Here is a 15318-nt window from a genome sequence, read left to right on the forward strand (position 1 = left end):
TTACACCTTTACAATTTGTAGAGGGTTCTTAGCATTACTTAAGCTATTAATATACCACTTTACTGATTGCAAAGAAAGGAAATATATCATTTGCCTAGTGGATATATAATTTATATTTTAACTTTGCTAAGTGCACATGTTTCCACACATTTGTACTTAAATGTATCATGAATAACTCAGTATTACAGTATTAAACTACCTGTGAATTAAGGCTTGTTGAGAGGTCTTTAGGGAAGATATGTGACTGAAAGACATAAATTCAGAAGCCTTCCCGCTGGTAGTCCTAGAGGGCAAGGTTTTAGCATCTCCCAAGAGGTCTCAAAGGGCAGCGTCTACTGCCCTGGTGAAGTTTACCAGAGTCCAAGGTCTAGCCTTTGAGCTTGCAGGCTCAGAAATCAGATGGTGACAACACATAAAGCACAGTTGCATTTCTGAGGAGCTCGTGCCCCCTCTCCTCCTCCTCCTCACTCGCTGGACTCCAGTCTCCCGCTCTTTCTCGCTGTTCCTCCTACACGCTGAGCACGCCCCTTCCTCGGGGCCTTGGCGTGTGCTGCTTTCCAGGTGATCACGTGCTTCACTCTCTCACTACCTTCCTGTCTCTGCTTAACTGCCCCCCCATGAGGTCAGCCTTCCCTGACCGCCCTCTAAATAATGAAACAGCCTCTCCTCCCTTCATACCATGTAGGATTGCCAAATACAGCAAATGAAAACACAGGTGCCCAATGAAATCTGAATGTCAGATAAAGAACAAAAATATTTTTAGTATATGTATTTCTGATACAATATATGGAGCATACTTATACTAAAATGTTTTCATTATTTGTCCCACTTCAGACTTAACTGGGTGGCCGGTATTTCATCTGGCAACCTCACCCACATGTTCATTCTCTTGGAGGCCAGATAGGGTGATAACTTAAAGAGGTGACACTGAAGGTGGACAAGGGGGAAGGAACTGAGACACAAGAATGAACAGGACGGGGACTTTGCTGGTGGCGCAGTGGTTAAGAATCCACCTGCCAATGCAGGGGACATGGGTTTGAGCCCTGGTCCAGGAAGATCCCACATGCTGTGGAGCAGCTAAGCCCGTGCGCCACAACTACTGATCCTGTGCTCTAGAGCCCGTGAGCCACAACTACTGAAGCCCGCGTGCCACAACTACTGAGCCCGTGTGCCTAGAGCCTGTGTTCCGCAACAAGAGGGGCCACTGCAATGAGAGGCCCGTGCACCGCAACAAAGAGTAGCCCCCACTCGCCACAACTAGAGAAAGCCCGTGCGCAGCAACGAAGACCCAGTGCAGCCAAAAATAAATAAATAAAATAAATTTTAAAAAAATTTCTTGTAAAAAAAAAAAGAATCAACAGGACGTGATAACAGACTGAACGTAGGGAGGAGGGGGAGCTGCCTGGCTCAACTGGGTAACAGGTGAGTTTACTGAAATGAATCAGTAAGAGGAAGAAAAGGAGATTGGACGAGGAGTGAATTCAGCTGCGGGGGAAAAGAGACAGAAATGTCAAGGTCAAGATGCCATTAGGAAATACCGGTATGGAACGCAAAAGAGGGGCGGGCTGTGAGGTAAATTTGGGAGTGATTGACATACAAACCATACTTAAAGCCACAGGGATGGATGGCGTTACACAGGAGGTAAGGCCTGAAGGGAAGAAGGGCAACAGCTATCTCCTGAGAAATTGCAATATTTCCTCTCTCTTGTCCATTTCACCTGCTTTATTTTTTCTATTTCTTCATAGCCTCTGGAGTCCACATAACATATTATGGAATTATTATTACCTGTAAAATCACAGTTAAATCTGCCCAGTTTCACAGGCTTTCTGTTTATCACTCTTTTTTTTATCGAGGTATATTTGATGTACAATATAATATGTTTCAGGTGTACAACATGGTGATTCAAAAATTTTAAAGGTTATACTCCATTTATAGTTATTATAAAATATTGGCTGTATTCCCCATATTGTACAGTATATCCTTGTGGTTTACTTATTTTATACATAATAATTTGTATCTCTTAATCCCCTACCCCTATCCTGCCCCTCCCCTTCCCTCTCCCCACTGGTATCCACTAGTTTGTTCTCTACATCTGTGAGTCTGTTTCTTTTTTGTTATATTCACTAGCTTATTTTATTTTTTAGTTCCACATATAAGCGATAACCTGCAGTATTTTTCTTTCTCTGACTTATTTCACACAGAATAACACCCTCCAAGTCTGTCCATGTTGCTGCAAATGGCAAAATTTCGTTCTTTTTTATGGCTGAGTAATTTTCCATTGTATATATACACATCTTCTTTGTCCATTCATCTGTTGATGGACATTTAGGTTGCTTCCATATCTTGGCTATTGTAAATAGTGCTGCTGTGAACACTGGGGTGCATTTATTTTTTCAGATTAGTGTTTTTGTTTCTTTCGGGATATATATCCAGGAGTGAGATTGCTGGGTCATGTAGTAGTTCTATTTTTAGTTTTTTGAGGAACCTCCATACTGTTCTCCACAGTGACTGCACCAATTTACATTCCCATCAATAGTGCACGAGGTTCCCTTTTCTCCGCATCCTCTCCAGCATTTGTTATTTGTGGTCTTTTTGATGATGGCCACTCTGACAGGTATCTATCTTGTTTTCTAACATGCATTAGGAAAATTGTTCTCTTTACCTTTAGTGACAAAACTCATGACACAACATTTGTCTCAAGATCAGGTTTGGGGAAGTTGAAGAGCAGTAATTTACCACAGACTTAGAACTTGTTTGTTTTCTTTTCATAAATGGATCCAAATAACAGCCTTTAGGTGTTTTGCTTTTTTTTTTTTTTAAAGGCTGAGAGACTTCCCATTGACAGAGGCCTTTCATTTAATTGTTACTAGTTGCCCTAGGGACCCCTGTACACTTCATACTTTGCTAATACGTCTGATGAAGGATTACAGAGTATCCTAGGTTGGGAGAAAAACAATGGTTAACAATAAGAGGTTAGCACATTGGACCAGAATATAACAAAAAAATATGGAAAAGTGACCAAACGAGAAAAAAATGGGAACACAGCTATTTTAACAAAGGGGTAACGAGGGGTCACAGAACCTTCACTGCTAATTTTTTATCCAAAACCGTTCCCCCAGAGGAGTATACCAGGTTAGGAGCTATAATCTTTATTTAATAATTGTGAAGCTTTCCTGCACTTTAAAAATTTAGGAGTTACAAAGTACATTTGTCAGCAGTAGGACTCTTACCCGGTACCATACTGAACATGAGGAATTCTTCAAAACACAAAATAAAATTCTCTATATAATAGCATACTTCTACTCTGAGTTTAAGAGTGCAGCGTGTGTCAATTAGTAAAAGCCAAATTTCAGAAGAATCGTTTTTCCTTATAATCAATAGAAAACTAGTTTAAAAGGGTGTATGTGTATAGTTTGGGGCCTAAGTTTATAATCAATTCCATCAAGACACTTAACCTGAAGTTTTACCGTAAGTGAAAGGGATGGCGTTCTATTATCTCTTTATTGAGTCTGGCTTTTTTTGCTGCTCTTTCTTACCTTATTTTCTGTTTTTATTACTTTTGATGGTAACTCAGTACTTTTGCCTTAGAACAGATAAAGGGAAATGCAGGAGAAAGAGGAACCATTATGAGACATAAGCTTCTATCATAGAGAAAAGTTTTAAGAAAGTAATTAAAGCAAGTTTTGAGATGATCTCTGTGATGTATATTTATTAATACAACTCTCTTCCCCACCCTCTTTTGACAACTAAACTGAAACGGCCACATTCAAATTGTTTATCTGCAGTGTGAAAATATGCAAACATGCCTTATGTCATAATCTCAACATAATAGTAAAACTGACGAAAGAATATGGAATAGCTAATTCTGAATAGCTTCAAGATTTTAATATTAAAGGTGTTATCGAATCCCTCCATATTACTCTTGAATTCCATCCCAACTGGGCCAATATTGCAAGCAATCGTTAGGCACACCATTGGGTTAAGTAAAGCAATTAAAAGACTCGATTTATCCTTCGTGTATTTAAGTTTAACAGCAGATTGTTGACCACTTCACAGACTCCAGAGCTGAAACCCTAGCCTCTCCCTCAGATTTGTTATATTTTATTTTTAGGCTGTAATCACTTCCCTCCGGTAAATGGTTAGTGACCACAGGCGCAGGTCTGCACATGAGGAAACTAAAAAGGGAACTTTGTGCTGTGAATCAGACACACAAGACATGAGAAGAGTCCCTGTCAGGCCAGGCCCGAAATGTTATACTCTTCAATAATCCTCATGACAGCGCTGTGCTGACATTTTCAATGAACGCAAACGATACTTGCAGTTAAGCAATTTCCATGGCACGTTTAGTGTGGGCTGTTTCACAAGCATCTCCTACCAAATGCCCCGATAAAAAACAACTCTTCATTGTTTTTCTTTAGGAATTTCCCTTAGTGCTTCAGGTTACGTGAATCTTACTAGAGTTCCAATTAATTTGGAATTCTCACTCTTGGGAAAATCTTTCAGAAAGATTAATTTGGTAGGGTAAATTGGGCCAGAATATATGCATTTCAGTCTTCCCACATAACAATATAACCTGATTAAAGAATTGAGATAGCCAAGCTACAAGAGCAAAACATTCAGGGGAATCCCAAGATGGAGAAGTTTCAGTTACGCAAGGTGATCAGTACTGTTCACAAGATCTATAGCGAACAGTACTGTATACCTAGAAATTTGTTACCAGAGAGGAGCTCATGCTAAGTGCTCTTACCCCTCCCAAAAAAGTTATTAAAGTCTAAATAAATAAATAAATGCAACCTGGTAGTGTAAGGTGAAAGACAACCAGCTAAGAAAAAAATAATAATAATAAAAAGAAATAGGGCTTCCCTGGTGGCGCAGTGGTTGAGAATCTGCCTGCCAATGCAGGGGACACGGGTTCGAGCCCTGGTCTGGGAAGATCCCACATGCCGTGGAGCAACTAGGCCCGTGAGCCACAACTACTGAGCCTGCGCATCTGGAGCCTGTGCCCCTCAACAAGAGAGGCCGCGATAGTGAGAAGCCCGCGCACCGTGATGAAGAGTGGCCCCCACTTGCCACAACTAGAGAAAGCCCTCGCACAGAAACGAAGACCCAACACAGCCAAAAATAAAAATAAATAAATAAATAAATAAATAAGCTCATTTGTATCATTAAAAAAAAAAAAAAAGAAATAGTTAATCATCCCAAAGGTGAGTGTTCCTCTGTTTTCCACAAACATACGGCATTAGATTCACCTGGGGAGCTGGTTAAAGATGTAAATTACTGAATCCCACCCCAGGCTGTCCCTCATCATAGGAATCTCTGGGAGTGGGACTCTGGAATCAGTACCCCAGATGATTCGTGCTCACACTAAAATTGGAAAACCATTTATGGAGATCCTTCAAATCATTATCATCAGGAACATTTATTTATTACACACTAGCATGTGCCTAGAAACTGATTCATTCTCCTTTCGAACCAAAAAAGTCCTATTCCCTCTGATTAAGTAGCAAATTGCATTTCCTGCTATGTCTCTTAAAAGGAAGAGATGTAAAAAAGATTCAGAAGAGGGACTTCCCTGGTGGTCCAGTGGGTAAGACTCTGCGCTCCCAATACAGGGGGCCTGGGGCTCGATCCCTGGTCAGGGAACTAGATCCCTCATGCATGCTGCTACTAAGAAGTCTGCATGCCACAACTAAGAGCCCGCATGCTGCAACTAAGAACTGGCATAGCCAAAATAAATAAATGTATATTTTTTTAATTCAGAAGAGTAGCAACATTATCAGAATAAACTCCCTACCCTATGGACTTCTTTTTGCCATGAGTCACGCCCGATTTTTCTGAAAAAAGAGTTTCCCCCAAAAAAGTATGATAGCCACAGGATGTCATTTGTACAGTGTTAGAATATTCAAACTTTCATGTAGATTATTTTATGAAATGTACCTCCTGCCAAATTAGTAAAAAATCATAAAGACTTACAAAACACTCTGAGAGACTCAGATGTGTTATATCTTTATAAGAGATTGTTTTTATTTTATGAGTGCTTCAAACTCAAAAGTCTCTACTAGGGTATGTTTATACCTGTTTAGCAAAAATTCTGAAAGAAACATTCAAAAGAATAAGTACAATAAGACTCATAGTCTCAGGACACATCATCATATGTGACCATGGTCAGAATATATCGTATGTGATCCTTTGCATAGAAGGTGAGTTGAAGTTTCTCTTTGCTCAGCAAATGGCTTTTCAATGTGTCTAGTTCAACTTTGTAATATGAAGTACATCAAGGTCAGTAACTTACGCATACTCAATGTTCAAGAAAAGCCTTCCAAATTAGCCACCGGATCATTTTTAAAAATCAGAGGTGGAAGTGAATGTTTCAAATTGCCTTCAAGTCCTTTGGAAATATTTATGAGGTTGATAACTGAACAGTTGCAAATAAATGTTATCTATTTAGTTCAAAAAGTGCTCTCACGACTGTTAATCTTTTTTTCGCCTCATCTGAGATACTACAAAATTGATATATAATTAAACTACATTTCCTTTTCTATTTCTTATTCTATTTTTCACTTTTCCCTAATTAACATTAGCTATGTCCTTGGTTAATCCTAACTGGGGATGGGTTTCCGTACTTACAATTTGAATAACTTGAAAAACTTCATTTAAAGGGGAAAGGGAAAAATAGACACACACAGAGATGTACATACATATTTATATTTGTAAATATCAGTGAGAGAAAGAAAAGGCTATTTAGACTAATATAATATGCATATAAAAATGTAATTTTAGACATTCTCAATGTGCAATGTGAAGGTCAATGGGGAAAACAATAAATTACTATCTATTTTGTGCTAGTAGATTTATCTATGGCCTCTTCAACCCTAATAAGATTTATTTTTAATAATTCTTTAAAATAAAGACTGTAAATAACATTTGGAGACTGGACAAGAGGTGGCCTGGATACCTGGCTTGTCCCTGCTCACCACGGAAGCGGAAGCAGGAAGCAGGAGCATAGCTGCCCAGAACCAAAGCTTCCAAGAGCCAGCGGGTGTCATGGCGCCTCAAAACCATGGGATCCAGTGGCCACAGACCTGCAACAGAACAAAATATCTGAATTGAGCTTATTGCATACAGTTCCCTTCATCATTATCTCCAGAAAATCCTCGTCACCAAAGAGAACACAATAGATTTTTACAATATATATAATTATATAATTGGATATCTGATTATATATGTAATTAGACATTATATATTAATATATACCTTATTATGCATGAAAGCCTCTGAAAATGTTTTCAGATTAGTTCCTAATTAATTATCAATATCCATACAGCCTCTTATAACTTAAATTTCTCTTCTTCTAAATTTTTGTAAAGCCACGCTACTTACGATGATTTGTATATATCTTTATTTTTAATCCTGGTAAAATACGCATAACAAAGTTTACCATCTTAACCATTTTGAAGTGTACAGTTCAGTGGCATTCAGTACCTTCACGCTGTATAATCACCACCACCACCCGTCACTTTTCATCCTGCAAAACTGAAACTCTGTATCTATTAAACAGTAACTCCCCATTTCTCCCACCCCAGCCCCTGGCAACCACCATTCTTGTTTTCTGTCTCTACAAATTTGACTGCTCTAGGTCACGTGCATGTGGAATCACGCTGTATTTATCCTCTTGTGACTTTATTCACCTGGCATAATGTCCTCGAGGTTCAACCATCTTGTAGCATGTGTCAGTGTTTTCTTTCTTTTTAAGACTGAATGGCATTCCACTGTACGTAATACCACATTCTGTCCGTCCATTCCTCCCCCATTGATGGACGCTGGGTGCTCCCACCTTGTGGCTATTGTGAATAATGATGCTATGAACATGAATGTACAAAAATCCGTTCAAGTCCCTGCTTTCAATGCTTTCCAGAAATGGAATTGCTGGATCATATGCTAATTCTACTTTTAATTTTCTGAGGAACCGCCATACTGTTGTCCGTAGCAGCTGCAACATTTTACATTCCCACCAACAATGCACCATGGTTCCAATTTCTCCAATCCTTGTCAAGATCCTTTATTCTATTCTGATTTTTTGTTTTGTTTCATTTTTTTTGTTTTTTTTTTAACAGCAGCCATCCTAATGGGTGTAAGATGGTATCTCATTGTGGTTTTGATTTTCGTTTCCCTAAGGATTAGTGATGTTGAGCATCTTTTATTAACTATTTGTATATCTTCTTTGGACAAATGTCTATCAAAATGCTTTGCCCATTTTTTTTTTTTTTTTTTTGGCCTCACGGCATGTGGGATCTTAGCTCCCTGACCAGGGATCGAACCCATGCCCCCTGCATTGGCAGCATGGAGTCTTAACCACTGGACCACCAGAGAGGTCCCCTTATTTTGCCCATTATTTTAAGCTGGTTGTTTGTTTTGTTTTTGTTGCACTGTAGGAATTCTTTATATATTTTGGATATTAACCCCTTATCAGACATAATGATTTGCAAACATTTTTTTTCATGTTGTGGGTTGTTTTTTCACTCTGTTAATTGTGTCCTTTGCTACACAGAAGTTTTTTATTTTTATGTAGTTTAATTTATCTGTTTTTTTTTCTTTTGTTGCCCGTTCTTTTGGTCATATAAAATGATTTGTATTTTTAAAATAGAATTATAGTATTCACAATTCTATTTTCTCTTCTGAATATTAGTGTTACATATTTTGGCTTAATTTATATCATTACATTTTCTATAAGCCTAACTATGTTTGTTACTGGATTGAATAGTCACTGCTACTGGAGTGATTACTGCACACATGAAAAGTAATCTTTCCTTCTATTTAAAGAAAAAAATGGATATATGCAATGCCTACCTCATCTGACCCTGCCATTGGCATCATTTTTAACTTTAGTTTGTTACCTCCCATAATTATTTGTCTTTCTGAATGTAGATTACTACTTTGCAGGTATTATAATAAAAGATTCATTAAAAAGAATCCCTGTAATGAAAAACTTAAACATTACTTAAATTAATTTTTTATATTGAAGTAACTAACATGGAAACAAACTGCAAGTAAAAATATAATGGCCCTCTCAGTGTATTTAACAATTTCAGTATTATTAGAATAGCTATTGTAAGAGTATTAAATATACAAATAATGTTATATTATTTTTTGCCATAATTCAAAGTTTATTCAAGTCAGATATGAAAGAATGCATCACACCAAAGCCTAGATGTTGTCAATAGACACTCTTTAGAAAAAACTAAAGCCACTATCTTTGATATTCTGTATGTGCCAAATACCCTAAGATCAGCATTTTTAAATTAATTCAAGATTTAGATATTTATGGATGAATAGCTAGAAGCAGAAATTACAATATTAAAACCACATGTGTGGTTCTAAAAATCAAACAGCTGGTTTTATGCCTTATTTCTTTTGAACTCTCTCATCCAGCTACGGTCGTAATCCTCATGTGACTTTGGAAACTTTTCCTAGCTATTATTTCAAGGCAGTTGGTAACTGTTAAAGTAATTAATTCTATTTCAAATAAATGAACTCACAAATATGGATCAACTTTCAGAGAGATCCTTGATTGTTTGCATTTTTAACCAAACTGATTTTTTATGAGTTGATAAGTTAGCAGTATAGCACAGTGCTTAAAACTTCATGCCTAGATTCCACCACTTATGAATGAGTTACATGATTTCACCAAGACTTCATTTATTCATCTGAAAACTGGGAATAATACTAGCAATAAATTGTTTAATACCTGGAAAGTGTATAGCACAGGGCATTGAATACAGTAAGTGTTCAAAAAAAGTATCTGCTATTATAATTGTTTGCTCCACATATTCATAAAAAATAATTAGTAAAAATTTAGTTATATTTATCTATTCATCCTGAGATTGATAATGATGTTTGAACAGTGGAGAAATGCCAAAGCATCCTAAAAATTTATGTTCATTGAAGCTTTGGTCCCTGTTTCAGCAACAAAGAACCAGAGAGCTATATAGCCATAAGCATATGAATTCAAACTTGAGGTTTCCCAACTATTTCTTTGAGTCACTTAGAGGATAAAAGTACTTAACTTCACACTCATTTCCTCAAAATGTTTGAAGAATTGATGTTATGGTTAGTTGCCTAAATGTTCTAGTTACAAAAGAATTGCCATTCCACCACTCTACTGAAATGTCTCCAGCCAAGTTCAGCCAAACTTGAAAGAAGGATCCTTTTCTCTTTGCATCTAATTCAACTCTCCGTGGCATTTCCAACAGCTGATCACTCCCTCCTTCTTGAAACCCTCACTCTCATTGGCCTCCCTGCCCTCACACTCTCCGGTATTTCCTTCTAATTCCCCTTCTTAGATCTTTTTTCTACCTGATTTCTTAATGGTGGGATCTATGGGTCCTCCTCTCCTCTCTCCTTATAATGTCTCTTAGGTAATCTTACCAATCCTCTCTCGGCTTTAAGCAGTATCTGTCAGATGATGGGTCTAAAATTTACCTCTCCAGTCTAATCCTGGTCTCCGAACTTTAGACTTTGCATCCAGCGGCCTACTCACTATTCCCTCTCAGACATCACAGAGACATCTATAACTTCGTACAAATCGAATGCTTGGTTCTTAACCACACCTTGTTCCTGTCGTGCTCTTCCCAGCCTCCATGATTAGCCCCCATCAAAGTGCTCCAACTAGACACCCAAGCATCACGTGGATTCTTCCGCCTTCCGTACCACCATCTCACACATCCCCACCAACAAGTCGCATCACATCTCAAACCCACTAACCATTGCTCTCCACTCCTCTGCCACTAGCCTAGCTCAGGTTGCCCTGGTGTAGACTCCTCCAAAGCTTCCTAACTGATTCTCCATCCACGATGGGCTCCTGACCAAGTTCACTCTCTACATAGCACTAGACAGCTTTCCTTAAAGTCAAGGTTGGATCACGTCACCCCCTATTTCTAACCCTTGAATGGTTTCCCACTGAACTTCGAATATAATCCAAAAGCCTTTCTATGGCCTAGAAGCCCTGAGTAAACTGGCTCCTACCCACCTCTCCTGCTGATGTCCTATTCCTCAAATTCCCTGACTCTTTCCAGCCTCAGGGCTTTTGCACATGCTGTTTCCTCATCCAGGAACATGCTGGGTCCTGTTCATCCTGCATCTTTCCATGTAAATGTTACTCTGTGGAAGAGCCCTTCTCTGACCAATAGATGCCCTGGCCCCGCTCTTCTCTAGCTCAGACTTTTCTGTCTGTACATATGTTTATGGCCTTCACTCATCTCTAAGCTCCTGAGGGCAGGGACTAGGTGTCTTGTCCATCACTGTATCCTGGTGTCTGGCATAGTACCTGGAAAAGCAGGACTCAGTAAATATTCTTTGAATTGAAAAGGAGGAAACTGCCAATTTTTAAATCTTGAGACACAGTGAATTATACTTATGTTTGAATCTGTAGTGACAATAGTTTAATCTTTCAGAATTCTTAAGGCATTTCAGAATCTTATAATATTTTAAGGGTCATTGTAATGTACGTCCTTTCTTTTTGTATGTTTTGAAAAACGTGTTTGCTATTGGAGGTTTCTGTTGTTTCGATCCTGATTAGACATGTACGCAGCTACGAACGTCTGAAAAAACTGTTTACGGGGTCTCAAAATGAAGCCTTGTTTGTGTTTAAAAAAAAAAAAAAGACACCTTTCCTAGATATTTTCCCTGTGCCACCGGCAATTTCAGGGTTGACCCCAACAAAAGTGTCAAGGACAAAACTTCCCTTGAGGTCTTCCTGGACCTCTCTCCCAGATCCTTCCCACAGCCCCCAGACACCTGCTGTCCTCAGGCTGCATCTTTCTGTTCTCCACCCACCTCTGGTGCCCTCCCTGGATTTCTCAATTCTGGGCTTTGTCCACCATCCAAAAATCTCCTTCCTCACTGAAACTTGCCTGTTTTCTCTCCTGTCCCCTCAGATCCCAGCTCGTGACTATCAAGATAGTTTTACAAATGAATCCAAGCCAATGTTATCACAGTGTAATGGGTTGTTCTTTCCAGGTAAGATTTCAACATTAACCTTCAATACTTTACCAACTGAGTGACTGATGGAGAACCTCGGGATAATATATGTAGATGCTGAGGTTTCTTAGGGCCCCCAAATCACTTTTTTCCAGACTTATACAAAGATGGCTCTTGATGCATTTTAAGAAGGATATGGAGATTTCTGGCAACATACTTGGTCTCATTTTCTGAAGCAGAATTTCTTTTATATATGATATCTTATTTAATATTCATAATAAGTTGAGAGGCAGGCATGCCTGCTCCTAACGTTAGCAGAGTACAGGGCAAGAGATCCGCATTCCGTATGTCTAAATATTTAGAAGTTAAAAATAAAGCTAATAAAACTGATAAGAAGTATATATTTTCTCCTTTCATCTTGACAAATAAACTTTCACAAAGACCTAAAAGCCAAGGTCACGTTTAAAATTGAACAGAGCAGGCTGCAAGGGATGCAGTGGCTTCTGGCCTAGGCGAAGCTCCTCCCTTACTGTTTCCCATTCCTGGCTCCATCTGCACCATGAGGGGCCTCACTCACGCATGTGGGAACATGCCAGTAAGCCCAAGCTTTGTCCACAGCACCTGCAAACATCTCTCCTTGACCACCCCTTGGGCTTAGGATTGTTCACACCAGTGGCTTGGTCCGTCCCTGGGAAGATGGACCCAAGGAAGAGGTGTCCAGATCCTGCAAGATGACTAAAGGTCATTTGGTCAGGGAATGTCAGGACCGTGGATTCCCACAGCCTAGTTTAGAAGCTCTGGCTTTGTGTGGGCAGGTCCCCTTACCTCTGTGGACCCTTACCGCTGAAAGCAGGTGCACAGACAGAGCAAGACCTTCTAAAGTGTAGAGCCCAGAGCAGGGACCTTCTTGCCTGGTACAGACATGAAGCATTAAAGCTCATAGAGAGGATCCCAGAGCCTGGGGTTCAAGTTTAGGTCTGCTTGACTAAAAATCCTCTGCTGTTACCCCATGATGTTTACTATCAGGATATGGGACAGACCTATCACATCCCTATAAGCTTCCTTTTCAAATTTCAGCTAAACTCCATCAAGATTCGAGCCAGACCCTCCACAGTTCCTCCAGGCACACTCACGAAAGTCACCATCGTGAGTGTGCCTGGCACTGGCCGTCTTGAACAGACAACACTCCTGGGGACCAGGAACCCTCTAAGGTCATCCAGACAGCCCTGCCTACAGCTGGATTCTCATTGTCTTAACAGCAAAGAGAAGTCAGCTGCCTGAAGGCTGGCCTCTGACCTCTACCGCAACCCATTATTCTCACCATCCTTTGCCAACCAGAATATCTGTGGAGGCTGGTTGGGCTTAGGGAATTTTAAAGAGCCCCTGTCCTTTAAACTTCTTTAACCCAGTTCTTGAAATCTTAGATGGCAACTATAAAAACTGAGAATATTTGAATTAGGACATAGATTTTTAAAATTTTCTTATTAATGTATATTTGTGTACAGAGACCACAAAGAGGACAGAAAGGAATATTGGGAAATCTTAATCTTTCATCCCATCGACAGGATGTGGTCCTACTATGTGCACTGTGGACACCAAAGCAGTGAGCCAAACAGTCCCTGGGTCACTCTGGTCAGGGAGATGGCGAACAAACAGACACATACGTCATCTTTTAGAGACAGACACTAGGAAGCAAAGGAATGCAGAATCAGCAGACAGAATGACGGAATGGGGGCTGCCTAGATAAGATGCTCGGGGGCCATCTCAAAGGAAACCAAGCCAGGGCTTCCCTGGTGGCACAGTGGTTGAGAATCTGCCTGCCAATGCAGAGGATACGGGTTCGAGCCCTGGTCTGGGAAGATCCCACATGCCGCGGAGCAACTGGGCCCGTGAGCCACAATTACTGAGCCTGCGCGTCTGGAGCCTGTGCTCCGCGACAAGAGAGGCCACGATAATGAGAGGCCCGCGCACCGCGATGAAGAATGGCCCCCGCTTGCCGCAACTAGAGAAAGCCCTCACACAGAAACGAAGACCCAACACAGCCATAAAAATAAATAAATAAATAAACCCAAAGTTTAAAAAAAAAAAAATTAAAAAAAAAAAAGGAAACCAAGCCAAATCTGCCTACAGAACATGAATAATTTGACTCTATGCCATCAAATAGTTAATAATGCTCATTCTGCATCTCTGAAATTTGGTCTTAGGTAAAGGGGCAGAGCATTAGATCTAATACCAAATAGAAAATAACATGTGAAAGATAAGTGAAAGGAGAAAATAGAAAGGCAACATTGATTCGCTTTACGTAAGCTGTTAAACGAGCAACACATGTCAACTTTATAAAATAGGCTTGAGTTGTTAAACGGCTGAAAGAACCCATGTTTTCAGAACATTCATTATAAAAAGAAATGCCATGTGAGTGGGTAGAAGGTTGATTTTTAAATCAAACCTCCTTGACTACCCTCCAATGTGCCTGTACATAACTCCACCAAGGAAATCTGGCCATACTGTTATGAAGTGACACATCTTGTAAATAAGCAAAAGCAACAGGTGTTACACATCTGTTCTTTTACCAATCTTTAGAATCTATCTTTAGTGAAGCTATAATAGAGTCTATAAACTATTGTAAAAAATTGGCTGGAAAGTCATGCCTATGCAGTTAAAAATCCAAGCCCACAACAGGAAAAAAATATCTTCAAGAGCTTAGGACTCCATCTAGCATTATTTCATAATTTTGCTATTGACTGTAGTCATGAAGTTGAAGTTATTCTGCAAGGTCTTTTGCAGCTTCAGCAATGTTTCTGCCCTTCTTATATTCTACAGAAACCTCTTGATTTTTATCTTTTAATTACAGGCATCATCTTTAACTTAGGAATCCAGGCTAGAAATTTCAAAATCATCTTGAATTCATTCTTCATCCCCCCTATAAAATCTCTTTCAAAATCTATCAAATCTACTTTTGAAATGTTTTTTGAATCCATACCAACTTCCCCATCCTCACAAAAGCTGCCTTAGTTCACCTCCCTACAATTTTGAATCTGGAAAAGTACAATTGACTCCAATAATCTCCTCTCCTCCAAGACTGTTCCCTGGAGCTCCATCTCCCTACTGCCCAGGAATTCTATTTCTAAAGCAAAGACCTGGCTTTCGTGTTCTGCCTTCTCAAAGCCTCCTGGTGCTTTCCATGCCCACTCCTCAGGGCAGCAGACACTCAAGGCTGTGTTATATCAGGGCCTCCACTCATCCGACCAGGCTATGTCCAAACAAACTCTACTCCATCAAACTATTCCCAAGCCCCAAAATGTGCCAGCCTTCTGTGCATGCTGGAATGTTCTTCCAGCTCTC

General features: G+C 39.6%; 2 protein-coding genes across 4 annotated transcripts in view; both read right to left on the bottom strand.

Annotated features, from left to right (window-relative positions):
* The window catches only part of COL19A1 (collagen type XIX alpha 1 chain), a 398856-nt gene that overhangs the window by 353905 nt on the left and 29633 nt on the right, over positions 1-15318 (bottom strand). For all 3 annotated transcript variants that reach the window (XM_082474165.1, XM_082474166.1, XM_082474164.1), the window contains exon 2: positions 6956-7082. In XM_082474165.1, the coding sequence (XP_082330291.1) occupies positions 6956-7046 (91 nt within the window). In that variant the 5' untranslated portion in view covers positions 7047-7082. The remainder of the gene's footprint in view (positions 1-6955; positions 7083-15318) is intronic.
* LOC309666628 (uncharacterized protein) overlaps positions 1-15318 on the bottom strand; it is a 119888-nt gene that overhangs the window by 38853 nt on the left and 65717 nt on the right. The gene's annotated exons all lie outside the window — the stretch shown is intronic.

Source organism: Balaenoptera physalus, assembly GCF_965194825.1.
Source record: "Balaenoptera physalus genome assembly, chromosome: 9".
Classification (NCBI taxonomy): Eukaryota; Metazoa; Chordata; class Mammalia; order Artiodactyla; family Balaenopteridae; genus Balaenoptera; species Balaenoptera physalus.